General features: G+C 37.7%; 3 protein-coding genes across 5 annotated transcripts in view; all 3 read right to left on the bottom strand.

Annotated features, from left to right (window-relative positions):
• The window catches only part of LOC134816708 (serine/threonine-protein kinase Tao-like), a 585,630-nt gene that overhangs the window by 435,086 nt on the left and 124,515 nt on the right, over positions 1 to 26,029 (bottom strand). The window lies entirely within an intron of this gene.
• LOC134816703 (uncharacterized) overlaps positions 1 to 26,029 on the bottom strand; it is a 105,161-nt gene that overhangs the window by 60,062 nt on the left and 19,070 nt on the right. The window lies entirely within an intron of this gene.
• LOC134816706 (uncharacterized) lies at positions 591 to 24,183 on the bottom strand. 2 transcript variants are annotated; one of them, XM_063825670.1, is made up of 12 exons: positions 23,525 to 24,183; positions 23,092 to 23,185; positions 22,245 to 22,292; positions 21,928 to 22,119; positions 21,568 to 21,779; positions 16,221 to 16,296; positions 14,579 to 14,698; positions 12,796 to 12,915; positions 12,284 to 12,425; positions 11,422 to 11,522; positions 1,676 to 1,771; positions 591 to 1,346 (listed from the first exon to the last, which is right to left on the bottom strand). In XM_063825670.1, the coding sequence occupies exons 4-12, from the start codon at positions 22,024 to 22,026 to the stop codon at positions 1,176 to 1,178; spliced, it is 1,137 nt and encodes a 378-aa protein (XP_063681740.1). In that variant the 5' UTR covers positions 22,027 to 22,119; positions 22,245 to 22,292; positions 23,092 to 23,185; positions 23,525 to 24,183; the 3' UTR covers positions 591 to 1,175. The 2 variants fall into 2 exon arrangements, with proteins under 2 accessions (XP_063681740.1, XP_063681739.1); XM_063825669.1 differs by having other exon boundaries at positions 16,212 to 16,296; positions 23,525 to 23,625.

Below are 26,029 nucleotides of genomic sequence, written 5' to 3'. Positions count from 1 at the left end.
GTGTAACCGCAGAAATACCACACAGACTTTCAAAATCACACCCTATTGCAAAATAACCGTGGGCATCGTGTAGCTTGTTGAGTCACATGGTCGATCCTGTGTACTATTTTAGAGTCTTACAGCGCGCACGTACAACTAATACGCGCAGTAGTGGAATTCGGGACTTCTAGAAGCCATAACTGATAAGACAATAGTATCACAGGTATCCCAACCAATTGGACATTCAGGTTCACAGAACATGTATTCTTAGAACCTAGACACTCAATCTTGATAAGAGGTCATAACTGTTACAAGATGCGACCACTCAAGTTAATGTGATAATTTCAGGATGCATAGATTCTTTGCTTTCTTGATTCGAGAACATAGCGCTTTACATGATGCTATGTAATCCGCGCGTTCCTGCAAGTTGGTACGACATTGTCTCCTTGACGTAACGGATTACGTCAAACTTTCGACATAAGTGCCCATACCCCGCCTTCTCGAGCAAAGAAATACCTTTAAAGGTATTAACATTTAGGGCGTGGAAAGCCTTTGTTCATGTAACATTTACCTCGTCATTTCAAAGTGAATTCGTAAATTAATACGAGAAATTTTGAACAAACGGTAAGCGTTGCGTTTATTATTTACAACAAGATTAAAAACCTAAATAGGTCAATACATACGAACACAAAATATGGGGAAAGAGTGAGGGGGAATGCGCCTCAAAATAAGATTTTGTGCGGCAACTAAAACACTGAAAAACTGACCTTGCAAATTAAATATTCTGACCTATTAAAGCACTGTGTTTAAACCCGATATTAACTTAAAGAGGATCGCTCATGCACTGCTCCTTCATCAACATTAAAGGAAGTTCGTTGGTTATAAGGCCTGTACACATAATATGATTTGGGTCACTTGTCGGTGTTCAACAAATGTACGGTGAGTTGAAGATCACATGAAGATCTTACCAACCCGATATCAGGACAGGACTATAAAGGAGCACATGCCTGACAAATCAAGAACAGGATTATATGAGGGTACAGGCCTTATTCCAGTGCCTTTACAGGCACACGCACTCGTTATAACATTATAAATTAACGCAAATTTCGGTTGACACATCAACCCCTGAAACGTCACACAAGTCCTCTGTGAAATAATGACGTCACAATGTCAGGCTGACGTCACACAATGGTACACTACGTGGAAGGTGCTGCTGCTGGAGGTGGGGCGGCGGCTTCAGCCGGTTCTGGCGACATGACGAGTGTTTCTAGATCGTCCGCAGCTTCTCCAGCTGTCGTCTTCTTTCCCGCACGTATGACCGCGCGGTAACAGTTGTGCGCTTGCAGCTGCTTGATCAGAATACGGACCTGTTCCGGGATTATAGAGTCAACATAAAGTCAAAATAAAGTCAACTATAAAGTCAACACAAAGTCAACATAAAGTCAACATAAAGTCAACATAAAGTCAACATAAAGTCAACATAAAGTCAACATAAAGTCAACATAAAGTCAACATAAAGTCAACAGAAAGTCAACATAAAGTCAACATAAAGTCAACATAAAGTCAACATAAAGTCAACATAAAGAGTCTGAGAATTAATAATGGTTTAACAATAACGGTGACATTCATAAATATTGAACTGGAATCCGAACAGACTATTTTAAAACATATCCTTGTGTTTAAAAGTTAAGCGTACCTTGTGTTTGGATTCCACTGTGTTCCTCTTAGCCAGAAGTGCTTGATAATGCTCAGTCGGAACACAGACTACTCCCTCGTAACGGTCAGGTGCTACCTGAAAATATCAGGGTTATAATCGCTGTGTCCGTCTTTAGGGTACGTGCAGGTGCACAAAACGTGCAGAATATGTGTCGGTACGTGAATTTGGGTGGTGATGGGGAACGGAGAGAACTTTATTTGAAGGTTAAATCTCTCCTCTAGTTCCACAACTGGAACCGGCAACTTCATCAATATTTTAAGTGTTTAATGTCGATTGACGTCATCTGCAAACGTCACAAACTAAACGGTAAAAATACAATTTCATAATTGTAACTGCATCTATGAGGAGTGAGCTATTTTTATCAACCACTGATCAACACAACTACACAACTATCTCTGTAGGTGTTAATGTTTTAATAAAACTCTTATTTTCAGCCCACAGTGAACCACAACGTTACAGTGTCACACACCGTGTCACACACCGTGTCACACACCGTGTCACACACAGTGTCACACGATGAACCAGTGTCACAGTGTCACACAGTGTCGCACAGTGAACCACAGCGTAACGTTCACATACACATTATGCAGTGTGTGTACCATCGTGCACGTTATTAAAGTCAACATTTCTACATCAAGTAGTAAAATCAAGATTTGTCGCACTAAGTAAAGTTCAGTCAGTCAATGCATGGCAAGAGCTGGTGAGGTTGGCGAACATTGAGAAATGTTTGCCAACATAACACGCCACAATATGTGCTACATTGCTATTGTTCTGGTCTTGTGAGTGGAGTTTTCAAGTGTGGAGTTTTCAAGGAAATTAGAGCCATGTTCGAACAATACCCAGCAGAGTAGAGGCTCTACTGAACACGTGACTCACATGGTGTGAGTATAATGAGTAAAACTACAAACTGTAACACTGACATTTACCAGAATTCATTACAACAGTACGTGTTCCACAGACTAATATGTAGTTAATTCGCTCCAGCCTTCCTCATATATGGTAGCAATGAATTAAAGATTGATGTGGTAAATTGGACATGTCACATGTGTCACACACAGTGTCACACTGTAAATTGGACATGTGTCATTGTTTTGCAGCACGTGGCAAAGAATTAACGCAATGGCAGTTAGTTTAGAATTAAGATATTGAATAGAGAATTACTACAGTAGTACTAGAGTATCATTATATCATTGCATCAATTCTAACTTGTAAGCAACAAAGATATGCAACATAAATATCACTTGGCCCTTGAAGGCAAGTTCTCAAATTTTGTGACCAGCAACGATCCAAATGCCGACCTTCAAAATCTTATGTCTCATATTCGTGATGCTGCCAATGTTTCCATCGGCCCAAAACCTAAAGCTCGCTTGAAACATCACAGCAGTGATGACACTCTCAAAGAGCTTGTTGAAAAGCGTCACGATCTCCGACAGCTATTTAACAATAATCAATCTCTTGATCGAACTACATTGAGGTCATCCATCAACCACCTCACTAATAGTATCCAGAAAAGATTAGTTGAAGTGAGGTCTGCTCAAGCTAATCAGACCTATAGTGATATTACTAACACAAACGATTCAAGGAAAATGTTTGAAGCAGTAAGACATCTTCAGAAAAGTAAACCACCTAATAACTCGATTGGTGTTCATGATGAAAATGGCTGTTTGATTGCATCTGACGACATGAAAGCTTCTGTTGTTAGCTCGACTATCTCGAAAAACAGCTGACTCGCAATGAGCAACCTCTCGAGCCTTTTGAGGGACTACCACGTGCTCTCAATGTCCCTTTTACTGGAGTTGAAATAAATGCAGCCACCTCTAGCTTGAAAAATGGGAGGGCAAATGGTCCCGATGGAATACCCAACGAGCTAATTAAGTACTCTAATAGTACAGTCCATGAACATTATGCTGGAATCATCAACAGTTGTTTCGAGACACATACTTTCCCCATTTCCATTGGAGAGGCTACTATAACACCCTTACAGAAGCCAAAAAAAGCTATTGGTCCTCTGAAGAATTTACGTCCACTCACCTTGTCCAATGCAGCCAGAAAAATTCTGTCTATGGCTACTCTTAAAAGGATAGGAGAAAAAGTGAACGCCTTCACTGGTCCATGGCAGTGCGCATATAAACGCGCTCGTTCTTGTGCTGATATTGTTTGGTGTCAGCGAGTTCTACTGTCAGTTGTCCAAAGAAAGAAATGGGAGTATCATCGCATGGGCATTGATATGTCTAGTGCATTTGACACGATCAAACGCACTACGATTCTTGAACTCCTGAAACTGTGTGGCTGTACTGAGGATGAGCTGAGGATTGTCCGGTTGTTGTTGTCCAACACAAAGCTACGGGTGAAGGTAAATGGAGTTCTTTCAGCCGAGTTTTTAAGTCTCCTTGGAGCTTTCCAAGGTGACTGTCTATCCGGCTGTCTGTTCACCCTTGTCTTGGCTGGTGCTTTGAATGAACTTAGATGGACTATAACAATCAGTTTAGATAGGCCGATCCCCCCGATTACTATTGCTGGCCTTCCACTTGACACTGAATATGCTGATGATGTTGACTTCAATGATGAAGAGGAAGACAACTTGAGAGCTATTTTGCCCCAGGCAACAGCTATACTCGAGAAATGGAACCTCTTTGTCAATGAAGACAAAACGGACTTCACTCATGTTTATTTAGCTAGTACGGGTGAAGTCGACAGTGATGGAAAATTAGTGTCGGGGAATGAAGCATGGAGGAAAAGTATCACTCTAGGGTCCGTCTTGTGTAGCAAAGCTGATATTCAGCGTCGCATAAACCTGGGATATGCTGCCTTTAACAATTACAAGAAGGCCTGGAGTGATAAACTGCCCCTAAACAAACGTCTAATACTAATGCTTTAGTCGTATCGGTTCTTATGTACAACTCATCCTGTTGGGCCGTCCCCAAAATATTCCTTGAAAAACTAGATGTTTTTCACCGCAGACATCTTCGCACTATTTCGAATATAAAGTACCCAGGAGTCATCTCCAACAAAAACTTGTATAAACGCTGCAATGCTGAACCATTGTCAGAAAAAGTGGCCCGTAGTCGGTGGAGAATGTTAGGACATGTTTTGCGGGGTCCTATTGACGGACCAGCGTTTTCTTCCCTCATTTTTGCCATCAATACACTGGACTTACCAGGGAGAAGAGGAAGACCCCAAAGCAATCTATTCTCGCTGATTGTGCATGATTTATGTAAAAGAAATCTTTATTTAAATAATATCTTTGACCTGCATTATCTCCGTAATTTGAGTTATGACAAGAGATATTGGCGGAAATTGCAATGAAGTTTTTAATTTTTAGTTTTTGTTTTAGGGAAAGATTAGACTTGGGCGTTGTTTTTTAAACTATCCCTTGTTTAGAACTTTGATTTAATAAAAAAAAATCAATTCTAACTCAATCTGTATGTAATATGTATCCCGTATCTATTATGTAATCGTTTCTTTGTTCGTCATTCCTTCACTCCTAATACTATTTAAAACGACTGTATACAACATTGTTCCATATTTCATGAGGTTTTCAAGATTTTGGCCAAAGTTCAACTTTACAGTCAACGTGAAGGATATGTAGCATGCTACACCTTACTTTGGCCTGCTGCCAAGAATATGAATATCAACTTCTAGAATACCCCAAAAACGGCCGATGATGCAATAATGTTAATTCCTGTAACTGCGGTCACTTAAATCGACACTCATTGTGCCAACACGACTAGGTAGTATACCTCACTTTCAATCTCCTAGCACACTAAAAGACTAAACTGTCTTAAACAGTGGTCTCTAGTAACAGTAGTCTCTAGTGGTCAGTAGTGGTCAGTAGGTGGCTACATTAGAGTGTGTAGTGGGACACACACTAATGTTATATCATTCATCAGATCAGCTGGACAGTGGACACCTAAGTTGCATAACAATCACACATCACGCATCACACATCACGTATAGATCCGGAACTTTAGAGCTACTAGCTTACAGTTGTTTGTTGTGTGGCGAATCGTGCAAGTGTGTAAGAGTGTGCGAGTGAGTGTGTGTGAAATAGCTCACAATCTTCACATTTCACATTTGTGTTACTAATGAATAATGACCTATAAAGTTCAAAGAAAGCACATTAGCAGGCAGGTCAGGAAGGTGTGGGTGAGCTGCGGCAACGTGCACATGTTGCAATATAAAGTGCTCCGTAACGTGCTGTTCATAACATTATTACACATACAGGCCGAAACTTAAAATAGAACTGATACACAGTTTATATGTACTGTATCACCACGTTAATTTAAGTGTCATATTTCTATATTATATTCTAGAAGCTGGTGAAGTGGCAACACGAGTACGTCAGAGAGTGGAGGGAGGCTTGGTCGAATGTAAGGTGCGGTTAAATGCGGTTTTTCTACCCAGTTCACATGCGGCAAAACGGCTGAACGGCTGAAGTCAGGTTGAACGGATAACATAACAATCATGCTAAATATGGTGAAAACTGAATATTTACAGTGACTCCAAATTTATCTTTGATTTTCTATCCAGATCCCAACGAAGCTTTCACGTTTACACAATTTAACAAGTAGTAAAAACATTGTAATTACAGTGCACACTAAGTGGCAGTAAGGACTAAGGAATGTTCACGTGCTCACATTACAATCAAGGACTTGTCTTTATTAGCTCTCTCTCCACACTAATTAGAGTAGGAACAAACCAATCTTGGCTCGACGCCAAATCTACAACCAATTCTTTCCGGGTTCCCCACAATATCCTAATAATAGAAGTCAGCACTCAGAAGATTGTGTACTCAGAAGATTGTGTACTCAGAAGATTGTGTACTCAGAAGATTGTGTACTCAGAAGATTGTGTACTCAGAAGATTGTGTACTCAGAAGATTGTGTACTCAGAAGATTGTGTACTCAGAAGATTGTGTACTCAGAAGATTGTGTACTATACTCAATAACCAATAGTCTATCTGGGGACTTCCTCTACACTACCACAGTACACTAAAAGGCAAATATGTACAGATAGTAGCCCCACATACCTGTACTCTAACACTAATGATACCATCCCAGTTCACAGAATGTGTACAAGAATCATTTACACACATACAGATCACTTTGTGGGAGAGATGCAGGACAATTATGCCTCTTTGAGAGTTACCAGAGCTGCAACTTTTAAGTGTACCATTCTACTGGAGTGTGTACCAGTGTGTACCAGTTTACTGGTGTGTGTACCAGTGTGTACCAGTTTACTGGTGTGTGTACCAGTGTGTACCAGTTTACTGGTATGTGTACCAGTGTGTACCAGTTTACTGGTGTGTGTAACAGTGTGTACCAGTTTACTGGTATGTGTACTGGTGTGTGTACCAGTTTACTGATGTGTGTACCAGCGTGTACCAGTTTACTGGTGTGTGTAACAGAGTGTACCAGTTTACTGGTGTGTGTAACAGAGTGTACCAGTTTACTGGTGTGTACCAGTGTGTACCAGTTTACTGGTGTGTGTAACATGAACAGAGTGTACCAGTTTACTGGTGTGTCTACCAGTGTGTACCAGTTTACTGGTCCGTTGGCCCATCCTTCCCACAAATGGTGGAGTCACAATGGAGTCACAATGGAGTCACAATGGACTCACAGTGTAGTCTCAGTGGAGTCTCAGTGGAGTCACGGTGACATCTTCACAGTTACTTGATGGTATTACTTGATTTTTATTAAAAATCACTCTAATAATAATACAGGAGCCGTTGAGGTACTTTCATTAAGTTATGTATTTAAAACATCCACATGTAAATTTTAACTATCGGAAACCACCACCCTGCAGTCAAGAGTTTTGTAATATAGTTGTAAGTATTCAGACAAATCTAACAGTCGTGATTTCTTAGAAACAGGGGGTATGTAACCATTCTATTTTTAGATACAAGTTAATATGATATTTAAAATGAAGTAAATGACGGCCCAACGGCTCTTCAATGTTGCAATAGCCATCAACTGGTCTGAATGATGCACTATCTATATTAATAATCTCAAGATGTGTGTTCGTTCGTTCGTTCATTCGCGTGTAATTTCCGAATGGTTCAATCAAGAAAACAGTAAGAGATATGGGACTTGTTTTTTCAGTGCCGAAAAAACTCTAACGAAGCCAAATGAATGAGGTTTTTCAAATAGGTCGGTGGTAAGTGGTTTAATTTATCATTTTGTGACCCAAATGTGCTACTAAAGTGTCTCACGTTCTTTCCCTCTCTCCCACTCTCGCTCTCTTTCCCCCGTACTCCAATAGATTTACTATATAATTAGGTAGTTTGGCAGTAGACCTCAAGATTGCCTATCAAGTATATTACTATAAGATACGTGAGGGGCACTCAGAATTAAATTGCGGTGTGTTTGGACAGAGCGAGTTCATACTTTCGCGCCGTTCTAACTACGAAAATGTAATGCGTGTTTTCAAATATAATAATATAATAGGCGGGTTTATACTTTTGCATTTCAACTGCGATAGTGAAGTCGTAGGCACAGGTTACACTAGCACGAGTTACACTAGTATACTATGTAATTTTATAAATTATATTACTATATAGCCTGCTATATTTACTACTAAATAGTAAATATATTACTATACTATGTATTTACTAGCGTAATATTAAAATGAAAAAACGTAAAGTTATTACAGTAAGTATTACACTTACAAGTAAGTATTACACTTACACCCCCGTCAAGAGAGGTACACTAAATGTTAATATAATTATCAGTAAGATTTATTGAGGGTAACAGCACACACTCTAGTTGATATTATAAATCATACAAATTATCACATTAAGGAACGGGGCGATTGGGCGCCACTTAATGAGTCGTATTTTAAATCTTATAACATTCTATATAATAATATAGATTAATCGAGATAATATTATACCGGTTTAAACCGGTTCAGATAGGGAGCCTGATTCATTAAATGGTTAACTTGCGTGTTACGTTTCAGTTTACACGAGAAAGTTTTTGTATGCAATTTTATGAGATCATTTCAATTAATGCAGTCTCAGAGAACGTAGGTCTAATATTAGATTTGTCTTGTAAGATATAAAAGCTAATGACACTTTCAAAAGATAAGATAATAGTTAGAGATTGTCACAGGGGAGCCGGTTATGTCATTGTAAAATAAATATCGGAGAACACGGTATCATTGTTTAAAGCAATGAAAAATTCAGCCATTTATTACATCATGCAATATAAGGGGGACGTTATATTGACAAAATTCAATATAACGTTCCCTTTGTCAGGTATTCAAAGAATCTTGTCAATATTAACTCGCTTCTTTTAACCGCATCAAAAAAAGTTCATTAACAACCGAAGTTATAATAATTGGTTATAGTAATTTGGCGAGATGGACCGCAGATAACACATGTCTAATTCTATTTCTAGCGAAGCATCACGTTAACTGGTATATACAGATGTATCTATAGACATATTATGTACACATTATGATACATACTTACATATTTTATCTGAAGAAACGAGTGTACTTATAACACTGTTACAGCACGCATGTCCATAAAATACTGTTCTAATATTGCATGCTAAAAATGTACTGTACATTAATTTAGCTGTATGTACGCGACAATTAAATTTTTAATGTTTCTCGGTACTACCCGGAACATGGCTTGTATAACAAGAAGAATGTACTACCTGCAAAGGCAATACAACAACTATTCTCCAAATAGGACAGCAGTGAGTGTAACAGTGCGAGGTTTGGTATGTTGCACAGTTATTTAACGTTGAAAGGTCGCAGGTCATACCTCAAAGTCAATATGTAAAGTGTAACTTGTTACACGACGCAACACATTTAACTCTTTTTCGTTACACTAGATTAAATTAACTGTATTGCATAGACAATAGACATGATTTTATTATCTAATTGAAAATGTTACCAAGAATTACATGCTACATATTTAAATAGAATTACATAAATTAATAAAAATGAAAAACTGGTAGTGGTAGTGGTACCTCTCTAGAATCTAAAATTAGAATTAAAATCAGCTCCTTTATTAAGAAGATTACAACACAACTCCCATGAACTACAAGTTAAATATTGCACGTCATGATGGTAATGGTCATCAAGTGATGGTTTCCATTTTATATCGTCGTATTTTCTCAATCCACTACCACTACCAGGACCACTATTTACAGGCTATAAGGCACAAAGTTTGACAGATGGCAGGGCTGGTGAGCTGCACGTGTTTAGTGCGTTATTTAGTGCGTTATTTACTGTGTCGTAACATGATACGTGTACTAAACTTAATTACTAAATTACTACGTTGTGTTTTAGACATTATCCGGCGTTTCTCTGTGGGTATCATATCTATTTGCTATTCAGAGTAAATAATATGTTGGTGTAAAGAATTCAATTTTATGTAGATTTTATGTAAATTTTATGCAGATTCGATGTAGATTCGATGTAGAGTGACCACTGACCAAGTAAACAATTAGACTTAAAACCAGACACATTTACGACGTTTTATTAACATCAGTTTCAACATTCACAATTCACATTTCCATGTTTAAGCAGTAAAGAAACCATTACACTAACTGTGCACGGCGAAGGAGCTGGTTTTAATACCACAAATCTAGAGCAGCTAGTACTGGGAAATTGAAGTGCTTCCTCCACGAGAACCAGTACAAGTTAGTGGAGGAGGGCTCGGGTCATGGGTCTAACTCTAATGATATTGAGTGTACATAAAACGGATATTGGATACGGTGTTATGAGCGGCGATATGTGTGATCATGTGTGATCATGTGATATGTGTGATCATGTGTTGGGGACACACTTTATCTCCACAGGTCCTGAGTCTTTCATTGTTATTCTGAATAATAACCTACGTACAAAGATAGTCTAGCTACATAACACAACTAATACAACGTAATATTTGTGTGCTGACTAAATATAAATGTGATATATTAATTATAGGACGTATTGATAATGTTATGCGATGTGTTCTATCATATTATGCAGTCATACATTCTATATTATATATTATCTTACATTCTACAGTCTACACAATATGAAGCAGCGTGAGTCAGACGTGATCTAACTTGATGACCAATGTAATATTTCTCACTTCTGCCTTTGTAATAACACACTGTAATAACACACTGTAGATTTACTGTAATTACACTCTGACAATGACAGTGAAGATAATATCACCACTACATGACACTTTTCTAGAACATTCTAGAAGACTAGATAGTATGTGATAATAATATGACCTGTGTTGTGACCCTGGCTGACTAGCAGCTATATGTGTGCAGCGTGTACACCCTGTGTAGCAGCGTGTAATAGTAGCGTGCTCTCAGCAGAGAAATGAGCTATTACAGTATTAGGAAATAATGTTAATGTTACACACACACACAGCGAGTGAGACATGGTCACAGAGAGCTGTGTTGTAGTGACATGACGGGTAAGTTAAACGTGACATAAAACGTGGCATTGTGAGGTAAGCCCTACAAAACTGAGGACTGTGCTATCTGTTATTTCTTTGAAGTAGGTCTTTCACATGTGATAGACTTACTTCCGTAGTGCCTTTAGGTTTGGTAACATGACGTGCTGAGTGTGCTCCATGGGAACAAATGTGGATATGATTAATATCCATATTATGTGGGAGTAAGATATGACCAAATAAGGTGTGACGGGTTATGAGACCAAATAAGGTAACGTGTGACAGGTAACATGACCAAATAAGGTATTTTAGTTACCTTGATGACGTGCTTCCCCTCTGTGATGTTGTCACTGCTGGTGATTGGTTCCTCTTTCCACATCATCTCTACTTCCTTGCTGGCTTCCTCTGCCTTCTCACCTGAACGTTAAACATATAGTGATACTTGACAATCAGAGCACAAACAAACGTACAAACAAACGTACAAAAATAAAAAACACACAGAAAACAGACACACAGAAATATGGTCTGAATGAATACACATTCGTGCACACTTCACAAAGACTAAAGACTCCCATGAACAATGAACAACAATAAGCTAAAACACAGGAACACGTTTCATACACACTCACTAGTCACTAGTCACTAGTCACTAGTCACTAGTCAGTAGTCACTAGTCACTAGTCACTACCTACTAACTACCGACACTAATCCTGATGCAGTTAACACACATACACACACAGATCGTTGGTGTACATTGCATTGTGTGTAAAGGTTAAGAGTTAATACTTAATGAGCCCTCTCACCAGAATCTAACATGAAACAAAGATAAGGCCCAGTATTTCGTGAGATCAATTTACAAATTAACCATGTGCACAGACTAAGGGGGTACAGTGGACCCTGTTTAGACTGTACTACACTACCAGGAAACAGTGGGAGAGAGAAGGGTCCATAATATTGTTGCGGGCTGGTAGAAATTAATTAAAATGTAGCGTGTGAACACTGAACGGTGTATGAACATGGTAGGAACAAGTGTATGAGCAAATCATCACCAATGTATACAGACAAATCATTAACAAATCATCATTAAAACTACGAGGCCAGTAGGAAACATCTTGAACAAATCACAAACTCAAGTGTCCAATGCAAGTGAAGATATATAAAGTGTTTGATAAACTTACCAATGATGATGATGAGATAGCCTCCATCCTTAGAGTTAGTGGTCAGGGACACTCCGTACTTCTTCTCAAACTCGGACCTGTTCATCATGAACTTTCCAAGGTACACGTGTGGCATGAGCAGGGTTACTGCTCCTTCGGGCACCTGAGAGGACGGGTTTTAAGAGGGTATCATGATGAGGAAATCCAACCTTGGACCCAGAGCCGAAACGTCTAGATACTGTAGACAATAAAATGGCGTGGAAAGACGTCAACGACCAAAAGACATCCAGACAATTATAAACCTCACAAACAAACAAACAAACAAACAAACAAACAAACAAACAAACAAACAAACAAACAAACAAACAAACAAACAAACAAACAAACAAACAAACAAACAAACAAACAAACAAACAAACAAACAAACAAACAAACAAACAAACAAACAAACAAACAAACAAACAAACAAACAAACAAACAAACAAACAAACAAACAAACAAACAAACAAACAAACAAACAAACAGCAACTTACATGAACCTCGATAACAGAGTCCTCACTTTCCTGCCTGATGGGTACAGGGTGACTGTTATGTGGGTGTCTGTTGACCGTCTTGTAGTCGTGACTATACTCCGTACTGAACTCGTCCTTATACTGAAACATTGCCGAATTAGGAGGTGCCACATGTCCAAATATGGTTATAACTCTACATCCAGAAAGGCGGCTGACCGGCAGATAATCTGTGAGGAAATTTGGTGCCAAATTTAGGGGATACGAAAATTTTTAGGGGAGAAAATTGGACTGTGAGGAAATTTAAAACTTCCTGGTGTGGACTGTGGGGTTATAACTTGACATTTGATGTGAAACCTCGCTAAATTATTTAAGGTAGTAACAGATATCTATAATAGGGTAATGTCGCACGCCATCTTAAATCCGGCAAAGTCACACGTAGATGTAGAAATTAAACACTCGACGTGTCCAGTGAGGGCGACTGTGTGCTTTACACAGAGGTCTCCTGATAAGGGTCAAAACTTTAAAATATGATGGATTAAAACTTCCCCAGAAGGGCATTATCTCAACAGTGGTTGGTGTGAAGGAAGTTTTTAATTACACAGCTCATTATAATGCGACGTGTCTAATGTCTTTAGAGCTAGCGGGGCTTTCTAAAACCGTGACTTCAGATGGTGACCTAGCTGAGGTGGTAGAATTTGAAGTCACGATATTTAAAAATGAAAATTTGTTCAAGGCAAATTGACCAGCTTGTCACAAACTACTCCCACTTTTTAAATTTGGTGGAAGTAATTTCGAGCTAAGTCATTCATCCGGTAACGCCTTGCTTACGTCAGACAAATTGACGACTTGGCACTTTGAGATCGAGCCTGGGATTTACATCTCCAATATTTGATAGCAACAACACACTATCAATCCCTGCTTTGTATAACTTAAACTTAGCGGTATTTGGTACGCCAAATAAGGTTTAAATGACGAGGGATCTGAGAGTGATGGATAACTGACACGCTCGATCATCACTACAATATATAACCCTGTAAACTCATTACACCACGTGACTTACCACACAGTACTAAGATATATCTAGGAGAGTTTTAAACAGTAGAGTTAATCATGCACATCTGCTACCGACCTATACCGACCTATAGTCTACTGTACTCTACAATAACTAGCAGATTGTGGTAATGATTATCAATACATCAACCCGGGTAGTATCTGCACAGATACCCCACCAGGGGCCGGCTCTAAGTTGTAGGAACTGTGTGGTATAGAGACTGTAGTATATCTCTCTCACTCGCTCTGAGCAGGTGTAGCTCCTTATATGGTATGATTGGGTAGCGAGATAAGCAGGCCTTTTCAATGGCTGAGCTGCCTGGCTGATTGAGTAACATTAAAACATGGGCGGGGCTGCAGGCTAGCCAGTATCATGATATATGTAAGAATGTATCAGACGGGGCCGGGGGGGCCGGGGGGCCGGGGGGCCGGGGGGCCGGGGGGCCGGGGGGGGGCGGGGGGGGGGGCCGGGGGGCCGGGGGGGGGCCGGGGGGGGCAGGGGGCCAGGGGGGGCCAGGGGGGTTGCAATGGCTATCAGACATACGCCATATATAATTATGTAGTTAGATACATTTTTAGTAACACCAACCCTTAAATCAATTCAGTTTATTTTTTGGGAAAGTAATTTTTTCGTCTTTTGGGCTGGTAGTTTGTTAATAGAACAATTATTTTAATTTTAAAAATCATTTTAATAAAACAATTATTTTGATAACACAATTATTTTAATAAAACAATTATGAATTAGTTAACTTACATGAGTAGGTTCTGAGGGCTGATTGTTGTTGTAACGGTTGTTGTAAGTGTTGTTCTGTTGAGCAGGGACCGGGTTAAACTCAGTAGCATACGGGTTCAGATTCATCATGCCTTCTTGATTCTGAAAAAACACATACAGGTTATTTTTAGTAACAAGTATCAGCTTGAACAGTCATTCGGCGGTATTCTAGAACGACAATGAACAATAAGAGCGTCTTTAAGATGAGGTCATCTAGATGAGATGTAATGTTATCTGGACTAGATTGGTGATCTTAGAATAGAGATTTTCAACACAGTTCTGATGATCGTATGCTTTGACAGAGAAAATATTCTACCAATGTTATAAAGATTTTACTGGAAGTTTAATATAACACTCATTCGTTGATTGCGGGAAATGTTGATTCTTGACTAAGAGTGTTCTACCTTTCTTTGAAAGAACATGGCGCTATTTTCCGATATGTGAGTGTGGAATGTGGATTCTTTGGAAAGTTACATCGGAGTGTTAAGTCTCCAAACATCTTACATTCTTACACCCTTCAACATCTTACACACCTTCAACATATAACATATTACAGCGTCTCTACATATTTCAACGTTTCTGCGACGTTAATCAGATCTACAGATAAAAAACGTGTACAAATTATGGAATCATGTTATTTATTGAGTTGATTAAGTATGGAAATTGAGTTATGATCTTTTCGGAGAGAAGGTAAGATTAAGGAGGTAATTTATCAAAAATAATGGACAAAGACCTTCCGACCATACCTCTGAAAACAATTGTCTTTTTACTCAGCTCCAATCATCGGCTCTTAAAATGAAAACAATTGACCCTAACCCTCATGAAAATAGCGTTAAGACTTAATATAGTTAGCCAAGTAACTGTGACTCTAAGACCTAAGTATAGAATTTGCACCAATTATTTATAAAACGTTTACAGAGTTACAGTGTACTAAAGTTAACACAGCACTGACAAGGTACCCCGAAAGTGATCATCACCCCCACACATAGCAACCCCCCACTCATAGTAACCCCCCACACATAGCAACCCCCCACTCATAGTAACCCCCCACTCATAGCAACCCCCACACTCTCTCCGGGAAAGCGTGACAAATGAGCACAACACTTACTTACAGGTGAGCATCATGGGAGATTACATATAATATACTGGTGTTAATTTAACGAGAGAAAACTAATATGACGGGTTGAAGTCACGGCTAGAAATGCAGTATGTACGTGTTACTAACGGCAGGGAGGCGTGGTATTTGTGTAAAATGTAGTGACCACTAAGTAGCTGAATATTCAGTAACTTACCCTATAGTACTAGTAAGATGTGATGTTGTAAATAGTTTTACTATCTGACTACTACTACTACATGTTGTACTGTTTTATATGTAACTAGACGTGTGTGTGTGATACTGTGAGATGTAGATCTGTTCTAGACAAATGACAATTTGTATACAGTGAGCTTATCGCATGCTGTTCGAAACTGGCGAATTGCCAAAAAATATCAATGCTCTTCTAACAAATTTCGGAAGCAAGAAATCACGCTGCCCACATCACGGACAGCTATTTAAATTAACCAATTAAACTAATTAAACAATTACATTTACTAATTAAATGAATGTGATAATTACCTGTAATACCTGATATTGATTGGAGTACTGCTGCTGGGCTGCGTTTTGGTAGTTGTTGGGCATGTATTGTCCGTTATTCATAGACCTGAAACAGTTCATGAAATACTCCCCAGACAAACATATGGTGGAAGTGGGGAGGCGATGCACATTTGTTTGAAACAGAGGTCAGCGAGGTTAAAGAAGTAAGTACTAAGTGATAAATCATTGTCTTGCAAGGTGGTAGGTGTTCTTTAATGTAAAACAAATGTGTTTCGCCTCCGCATTTTTAGTATGTTATTTCTTGAGTCAAGAGCTGTGGGAACCATTTAACAGTCAAACAGATAAAACAATATAGGTTTGTTCTAATTCATTATAAGATTTTAAATTTGGGTTACAATTAAACAGTTTACAACATTCAGACAAATCAATCAGTGAAACACAAACAAGTTTGATTAAATAATATTTTATTAATAAAAAATGTATTGGGAAGAATTGTTATATCGATTGGTTTACATCCTGATAATGATAAGTTAAATCTGAAATAGCATTTATTAGAGTTTCAATACGCAATAATTTCAAATCTAACAGCAGCAGTATGTGGAATGTAGATGTCAAGATAAAAGGTCGATAAATTTCCGGTCATGTTCCCCATATTGAATAAATAAATAGAAGCAGCGCAGCAAAATGAACATAGAACAGGTTGGACCAGAAAAAGTTACATGTCAAACGGTGTCTTTGTGAAAAGGGTCTTCAACAGATAAACCAGGAGGTTATGTTCCAAACTGTATTAATTCTGGGCCACTCTATGTGTGTAAAATAGCCCGCTGTGGTATCCTCCTATACATCCAGCCGATACAACCACGATATATCAACCACTATAATATAATATAAGCAGTGCAATAATATACAGCAATAATATAACTTTGTAACAGGAAGTCAGCGAAATTACTACATCGAGTACTCGTAATAATAATGACGCAGCGTGCATTTAATATAGTGTGTGTAGTGTGTAATGTACACTGAACAGCATATATCATGTAGTGTACAGTGTGTATTGTACAGTTAACAGTGCAGTATAATGTACAATGTACTTTATTAATATGAAATTAAATGTTTGCAAGTTGCACATAATAATATATTATGTTTAAAGCTCCTTTAGAAGCTCCTTTAGAATGGTTATGCTGTGTGTAGCGCTAATTATGCGTGTAAATAACGCAAACAATAACAGCAAATTAGAGGTTGTTATATTGTCTACATTGTAGCTAAGCATTAACATTTGATTAAGCAAATATACTAAACTAACACAAGAGTCCGAACTTTGTGATGTTATTTATAACAATGTAATATGATCAAATATATACAAAAGAATCGTACTACTCCGATAATAACCATCTGCAGACCAGATAACTGGTTCCAAAACTTGATCAGCTTCTTGAATCTGTTGCTTCTTCTTTTAAATTCCTCTTTTAAACTCCTCGTAGAACAATTTTAAACAAATGATATATCAAGTGGACGACTCATCCACCGCAGCTACATAACATACAGCGACACAGATGCCATAAACACATCTAAATGGTCCGTTTAGATAAGTCCAATCCATTTCTCTAAGTCCAGACTTCTCCCAATTTTTCTGTAACAATGATTACTATGACTTGAATCGTGACCGCGAATAAGAGAAAATGTCAGGATATGAGAAGAAAGTTATCTTGAAAGTCTTTTGAAGAGCTTGTTAGAAAAGAGAGTCCAGGAGAGATATTCGTCTCTGCCAAGACAACAACACGTTGGACACCAGCCAAGGAAACGTTTATCACAATTACTGCTCAAGATGCACAAGATAGCCCTTCTTCTCTCCATGCTACTGGCTCCGTTACATCAGCTCCATTACAGCATTGACATAACATTTCAAGTCATTATAAGAGGAATACTGCAGCGTTTTGCGAGGTTGGCAGGATAGTAACAAGGTTAACTTCAGTTAAACACAATGCTCAGATGCAGAGCACAGTGGGCCAGAATAGGGGGTCATACTATAATAGACCATCAGTGATCAATTTAGATCATTTCAAACATTATTTTTTACTTCAAATCAGTTGAATATTGATTTTTAAACAAATTTTGGTCCTTTATAAGTCACAGAAAAAATTTTTTGGCTCATTCCATAGAAATTTTTCATGGCTGAAATGTAGGTCTAGAGGCATCCAATTAGAGTTTTTGCTAAAGATAATCGTTGAATGTGTTTAGAATGATTTTAAATTGATAGTCCTGAGGCTATTGATCATTTTAGTTTTTGAATTATGAAAAAATATTGATCGTAGCCAAAGTTATGTCAAATTGAAACCAGAAAATTGGGCGCGAATGCCAGAAATTTCTGAAATTGTCAGAAAATACCAGTAAAATTCCAGAAAAATAGCATTTTTTGATGATATTTCCAAAACAGACCACTTTTTAGTACCCCATAACCTCATGGCACCAGGCCACGACATTGAGAGCCAAGAAAGATGTTCAAAATGGGGTTTGTTTGAGAAAAAATAATTTTTTTCAAATCTGCAAGGTAAGTCTAAATTCCATCAAATTTGGGCCTTTTTTCAACTTTGGAATTTTTTTCTGAAAAAGACCCAAAAAAACCCAGAACAGTTCTTCTACCATTGTTTAGAGAATCGTCTGAGCTTTCAGATGGTACCATGCATTAGTGGGGCAACCTGAGGCAAATAAACTTTTTTTGGCCAAATTTAAGCAAAAATTAGTCAAAAATGAGGCCTAAAATTGAGTGCGTGCCAAAAATTCAGCTTAAATGATATGATTACATGGTTTTTTGCATGAATTGAAGCAAAGAGAGTACTTTCACCTTGATTAGGAGTCAATATACGGTGTTTTAAGCCAATTTTAGAAATAAAATGATGGGTTATGCCAATTTTGACTGCCAAAAGTGAAAAAATTGGCAGTCAAAAAATTTTGTAAATTCGCCGACGCGCTGCGCGAAAGCCATTATTAATCAATTCAATTATGGTTTTTTGCATCTAATAGCCAAGATTTTTTACTGCAATACAAAACTTACTTAATTCCTTTTAAAAGAACTCAATTTTTCGTCTATTATAGTATGGTGGCCCACTGTGCAGAGAAGGTTTGTGTTCTGGGCTGCCTTGTTGTCTTTGTTGCCATGGTTAACATACATTCTTCTGATCAGGACTCGGGAGTTTTTTAGAACTTTTTGTACTTTCAGCTGTCTATAATTATCCAAACGGACAGATCACATTAGACACAAATCAAATCACAGAGGATATGATAAATGATAATCGTATATTTTGACATCTCCAATTTGCACAGTGCGTTACATTGAACACTTTATCAACTTTATAAACTAAACTAATAGTAATATTAAAAGTTGGGGTGCCTCTAAATCTATCGCTGATGAGCTGTCTTTAAGGAACCATATTATATAGTAAGGGCAATGCGAATGCTATTTTTATCATGTCATCTCCTTCCATTATATTCTATTTCCTGAATTTTTAGAAGATGTCACTGTTTTGCTGGCTAATAATCTTAACGCTACACGGGCATTAAGTCAAATACACCACGTTGATATTGATTTTAAGCACATTTTATGGAAAGTCCCCAAAACGGGGTACATTACAAATTATTAAAAAAGGCCCTCTAGTGCGCTTAAACATAATACATGGTCAGAATTGCTTGCTCCCTAATCCCTTTTATTCATCTTGCCCATTTATGGCAATATTTGAATTAAGTCTAGGTTATGAGACAAATTACCCGAGCAAATCTCGGAGGATCAAGGGATCACAATTAAATTGAGAGCTGCATCATGGTATTCATTTCGTCAGAACTTGTCCTGGAGACGTTTACTGCTCCCACCAAGTGCAGATCTTTGTATTGATTACACTTCAACTTATAATAAAGGTGGTGCTCTACTTTATCATGACTCATATATACCAAGAAGAAAACAAAATGTTTAATACACACCGTACTAATGGGACTTGGGAACATTCCAGAAATTCAGATATATTAACCATCCTGCAGATTGAATGGAAGTTATCCGACAACTTAACCACGCCATTTAAGAATAAAAAGAGCCCTCGAAATACAGGTAAAAACGGAACTTTGAAACAGAACTAAAGCAATGTTACTGAGTCCAGAAGTAAAGTGAGACTGTGTCATGTACTCTAGTCTCTAGAGTACTGCACAAAGTGTTTAATGCTGAACTGGAATATTGTCCCACAGGTGCACATAGTGTGACGTCATCATGTTTCGAAACTTTGCGCTAATTCGAATTTTCTAGAACCTAACGTCCTAAGTTAATACATGATTAATTTAGAAGGTAATGTGTTTTATTGATGAGTAAAATGGAGATAATATTGTGGGATTCAAGGCTATGATGAAATATGTTTGATACACTCCAACGAAGACTGCGACAGTAGATTAAAATTACATTAATTTGTTTGAACCTATAGAAAAAGATAGCACTCTAGTGGTATTATCAGAGGTACGTAGAACAAAATGTATGAAAAAGCCAATTTCGGGAAAATTCCTTAAATTACGTCAGAAAATTGACCACATGATGAAATGAAATGAACTAATCCATAAAAGTTCTGGCGGATGGAATGATCGAAACCCTGTAAAAATGTACAGAATGTTTGTCCTTGTTCGTTCGTTATGGTAAAATAGTAGTTCGAGGGAATAAGTGCTTCGACCTGTAGACTCCAGAACCACAATTTGGAAGTGATTCAAAATAAAGCTAAAAAACAGCTAAGTAGTGCCGGTCCGTGGTAAAAAACTTATGAATTCTAACTAAATCTAAAAATATAGAGTGGGTAAGGTAAAACTGTAATCCTATTCGTAAGATCTAAGATAAAATCTAGATAATGATTTGATAATCGATCGTAATTCCCAGAAAATCATCATATTACTGCTTATTCCTTACGATATTGTTCCTTACGATATCACAATTTAACACAGGTCCTGATGTACAAGGAAGGCACCGCTGTCTATAGTATTGTTATCTTGATATGCGAATACAAGAGCAGAGCCAGTGTATATTAAGTTAAACAGAGGAACCTAAAGAGTTTAAGCTCGTGTATTTTTAAGTAAAGAGTAAAGTGACCACAATATTTTATCCTCTGAAAAGTCTCAGGATATGATGCCAAGATCCTACAGGCCAGTTATAATATCAACTGAATGGAGATTTATAGAGGCCGGTTATTATGGGATGGTGCTGTTTTTTACAGCAGCCATAGCCGATCAGATTACAGCATCGACCAATTAAACCTGGGGATCATTCGTAAAAAGTCAACAGAAAGTGCTTTAAGTCAACTGTGAAATAACCTATTCTATGTTTTCGAGGAAAACGAAATTAACAAGATACACTTACTCAGATTGAAAGTTGTTGGACATGTTGGGACTGCTGAACTGGTTGAAGTGGCCGGTGGTAGGATAAGGCTGGTAGAAACTGTTCTGGTCGTAGTACATGCTCTGTAGGTCTACTTGGTTGTGTGTTCCTCCTCCTCCTCCTCCTCCTGCTCCTCCTCCTCCTCCTCTTCCTCCCCCTCCTGACATGTCGGCTCCTCGTGGCTGATCCACGCTCTGATGTAGGAATGTGCAGATTAATCACAATTAGCTGGAGCCCAGGGGAATTAACACGACGAGTTACATTGACTGATATCTTTGATAAAGGGAATCTTATTTTTCTAGATGTATTACTTTTCTGATAATTTTGTCTATCATAACTCACCCTGTTGTATCGGCCGCTGTTTGTGTAGGTTTTAGCCCTGGTAGCGTTCCCGTGTTCCTGCATAGCTGGCATTCCGTTTGAATTCCACGTGGTGTTCATGATTTCTTGAAGTTCACGTGCGTAGTCTGGTCTGGAGGAAGGTAGATTCTCTGCAGAACTTGGACCTGGATTTACTTTTTTCTCTTTTAGTGCCTGCAAACAAATTAGTTGAGATAACAATGATATTAAACCACAAGAAAGGTTAAACATAAGTCATTTTACAATCTGATGTTAGGCAGACCATGTTCATTTGAGGATGTCATTTAGAATATGCTCACCTTATTCAACTGGTTTGCGCTCCAAAGATTCTCCTCTTCTGCATCAACCTGAATGAGTTAAAAAGTGAAGTGTCGCAAACTTTCAGCTCAGCATAAATCAACAAAATGATACTTAATGAATAATAGATTAATGCTCAATATAACCAGCCTCGAAAGCGTAAAAATTTAAATTTAATTTATATTGATTGAAATAAATTTTCGTGCACATACAGAATGAATGGTTAATAATTTAATATATATTGATTGAAATAAATTTTCGTGCACATACAGAATGAATGGTTAATAATTTAATATATATGTAGACCAAGGTCTGTGCACGGGATGCTTCCTGGAAGAATCCAGTTCTTTTAGCGGGGCACCCTACCTAAAGCCAAATTGAGATATAATAATCATATTCCTAGAGAAATAATCAGAAATCGAATACCAATCAAATAATATGATATATAGGAGTAGTAACCATATTTACTATGCAAAATGCCCCAACCACATAGTGTAAATTTATATAGAATTCAAATTCCATATCATCATTAAACCTCAATAGTCAATATAATAGCCCAAGCAAAATTAAATAACTTCTTATATACCTTACTGTCATACTACAAATTAATTAAACATTTGAAATCTGTTAACCAGACAATAAATTTCTAAACCTAATGCAAGTGAAATAATTTAGATGCAATAATGAATGCCTAATGTGAGTATCATCTGTCAATGTCCTTGTAAAACAGTCTGTACAAGAGATATGTTCTTTGATTGAGAACTAAAAATAAGTCAAAATGTAATGACTAATGATGGCATTGCAAGGTAACTGGATCTACTGAATTCGACTGAATTTGTCTTCACTTACTGTTTCCAAAGAGTTGAGTGATGTTGTATCGTTTGAAGACAGAAATATTGTCTCCAAATCCTCAAGAAGTCGGACTGGGTCTTTCAATTCACACCTTGAGCATGCCTTGCTTTATTTTATGATTAAATTTTGTTTCCTCAGAAATAGAGCAAATGTGTATAACCGATTAACATTACTAGAATTTGGAACGAGAGAGATTGTTTTATTTACACTTTCAGAGGTTGCTAATTTCCAGGATTAGCTTACAATTTTTAAGCAGTATCAAATATTGATTCTTGCAGCTATTTTAAAATGTCATCTTTACTTACAGAAAATAAAAAACCAGATCAGAAATGAAGGTGCTGATGAAAATGTCAAAAAACTCAGCAAGAAAGATCAGCATGAATTTCTTAAAATTAGGTAGAAATACAAATGAAGCACTAGAAGAACCTACTTGATGGGTGAAACTGAATCAAGATTGGTTGAGGGGTCAACGAAAAGCTCCTCCAATTGGTCTAGAAGCTTGTCCGTCTTACTTGAGCTATCTTAAAATATCACGACTAACGATTAGAACAGAGAACAGGGTAAGATAAAAACTTGTATAGCTTCCTAAGGAGGAGCCGTCACACAGCAGCTAGAAACTTTGCTGTGGCCGGTTTGATTTCATACGCCGTGAGGCTGAGTAAGGGCTCTACATTTCATTTTAGAAAAATACAAATAGACCATCTACAACAACTATTTAAACATGAAATGTGATTCAAGGTGATTTTATTTGAGTAGAATCATCTTAATCTTAAGACAAAAATTAGATAACATTATTTTCACATAATCAATTTTAGACATCATAATTTAAAAGTCCACAGGGATTGTTCAATTATAGAATCGTGAGTTACTTTGTCAATGAGATCAATAATTTTTGGTCAAAAACTTGAGACTCCTTTGCTTCCAAGTTAAAAATCCAACAGGAAAAAATCTCTGAAAATGTATAGTTATCGGTCTTCTATTCGTGTGAATTTAAGAAATTGCCAAGCAACACTCGAAAAACAGCAATTACTACCTGCCATTTTAAAATCTTTGATTACCTCCGGCATGTATAAAGGGACTTCCAACCCTAAAAAACAAAATACGGCGTAACTAATGAATCATTTCAATGAAACAATAAGTCTTATTTTACATTCCTTTAATCATAAATTGGACAAGAGCTCAATTCGAACCACGATTAAGTTAACTAGAAATGAACTTGAGGAATATGTTCAGTGATGATTACATATAAGTCCCCCTGCAGAGTGACTGGTATGCATATAGTTAGTGACTGGTATGCATAATAGTTACCCTGAATTGCTTTTGTTTAATTTGTAAAGATTTTGATTATTATTGTATAAATTGGCATAAATTGAAAACTTTGTTCAACTTGTAACTTTGTTGAACTAATGATGACAGTTTATGTATTCTAGTGTAAATTTGTATTAATCCCGTTTGATGCGACAAGGAAAATTGCTCTAATTAGGAAAGGAATTTTTCAACGTTTCGATGTTACAACATCGCGTCGTATTCATGATCTAAAAATATTTAAATCAAAATTTAAAACGTAAAAAACATAGATCAGAGGTAAACTTAGAGTACAATTATTTACTTTAAATTCAATCAACTTTATCAAAAAATGCTATACAAAATTAGTAGTCTTTTCCTGATAAAAGCATTTTTTTGTCGCATCAAACGGGATTAATACAAATTAATACACAATATATTGTAGCGCGATGCACTACTGGGCCGCGTCGCACCGCATATTCTCGATCAGTAGATCGGCGAGATGCACCACTCGTGCGCGGCGGGTCATACAACGTATAACAAGCGCGCGCCGGGCTTCGCGCGCGAAAAGTGGCATGCAACGTATGTCAAGGTTTTACATAAACCTTAACCATAACCTCGAAGCTATCCATAACCCTAAACAATTGAATTCGTGTTTTACTAGCCTGTCACATGATCGAAATAGTTTTTGCCCATATATTACGTCGCTGGTTACTGGGCCGCGCTCAGCCTGTCATTCCGCCTAATCTCTATTCGGTTGTTTACCAACATTAAAGCCTGGGGTCCTCAGGTAAGTCGCTGGGAGTGATTTGGAATCAGTGTCCTAAATTCATCGACTTAAATTACTTTCATACCCTTAGGACCTTCTCACTAGAATTTTTAAAAATTTGGGCGAGCGATTTATATTATATTAGGGGCCGTTCGCATATTACGTTGACCATTGTTAATGGTCTGGCCCGGCGCGCGCTACTTCGTAGCACTTGCCGTCGGGTAACATTTCGAGAAGAAAGCGGCGCGCGCGTCTTCGAAGAAACTTAGCCAGTACTGCGTAAATACGTAATCAATTTTTTACCCCTCCGTATCAACAACCGTATATAACAAAACTGCCCCCGACACCCATTTTTGAGTGAAATAAGTGCAAAGCACTTAGAAATCATATCGATTTTGTTTTAACACGAAAATGTATGATACATAATTGAACCGAAACATGTTCTATTGTATTATCGAAAATTCGTAAAAAATAAAATTTTGATTTAATAACGACAAACCTTGTTGTTACAACTTACCGGACGCGCGCGATTGGTATCGTCGACGGTCCTGTAGAAGTCCATATATGAAAATATTTACGATTACCCGTAATCCAAACCCCACCCCCCCCCCCGTAATCAACCGTAAGCATTGAAAACCCCCCCCTCGACTGATTACGTAATATCAATATGTGAACGCCCCTTAGTGGGAGCGCTATTTTACACTTTTTTTAATGTATGGTGTAAAAAAGGTGTAATTGTAGAGGCCCTTAAATAAGACGTCATGCTTTTGCCGGTGAAGTTAAATCCTGCATGCAATGTGACTGGGTTCAACAAATCTCTTATTACTTACTTACTTTGTAAGTGTCAGTCTTTATTAGCAGCAGGTACCCCATACTGGTATA

The sequence above is a fragment of the Bolinopsis microptera genome, chromosome 6, assembly GCF_026151205.1.
Source record: "Bolinopsis microptera isolate Bmic1 chromosome 6, MBARI_Bmic_1.0, whole genome shotgun sequence".
In the NCBI taxonomy this organism is placed as follows: domain Eukaryota; kingdom Metazoa; phylum Ctenophora; class Tentaculata; order Lobata; family Bolinopsidae; genus Bolinopsis; species Bolinopsis microptera.
Note: the sequence above shows the minus strand (reverse complement) of the source record. Positions and strands in the feature narration are given on the sequence as shown.

Excerpts from the sequence above, each read along its gene's own strand:
- LOC134816706 (XM_063825669.1), bottom strand. The coding sequence starts at position 22,026 with ATGAACACCACGTGGAATTCAAACGGAATGCCAGCTATGCAGGAACAC. Across the intron at positions 21,780-21,927 it reads ACAGCGGCCGATACAACAGG|AGCGTGGATCAGCCACGAGG; the intron begins GTGAGTTATGAT and ends TTCCTACATCAG. Across the intron at positions 12,916-14,578 it reads AGCCCTCAGAACCTACTCAT|TATAAGGACGAGTTCAGTAC; the intron begins GTAAGTTAACTA and ends GCAATGTTTCAG.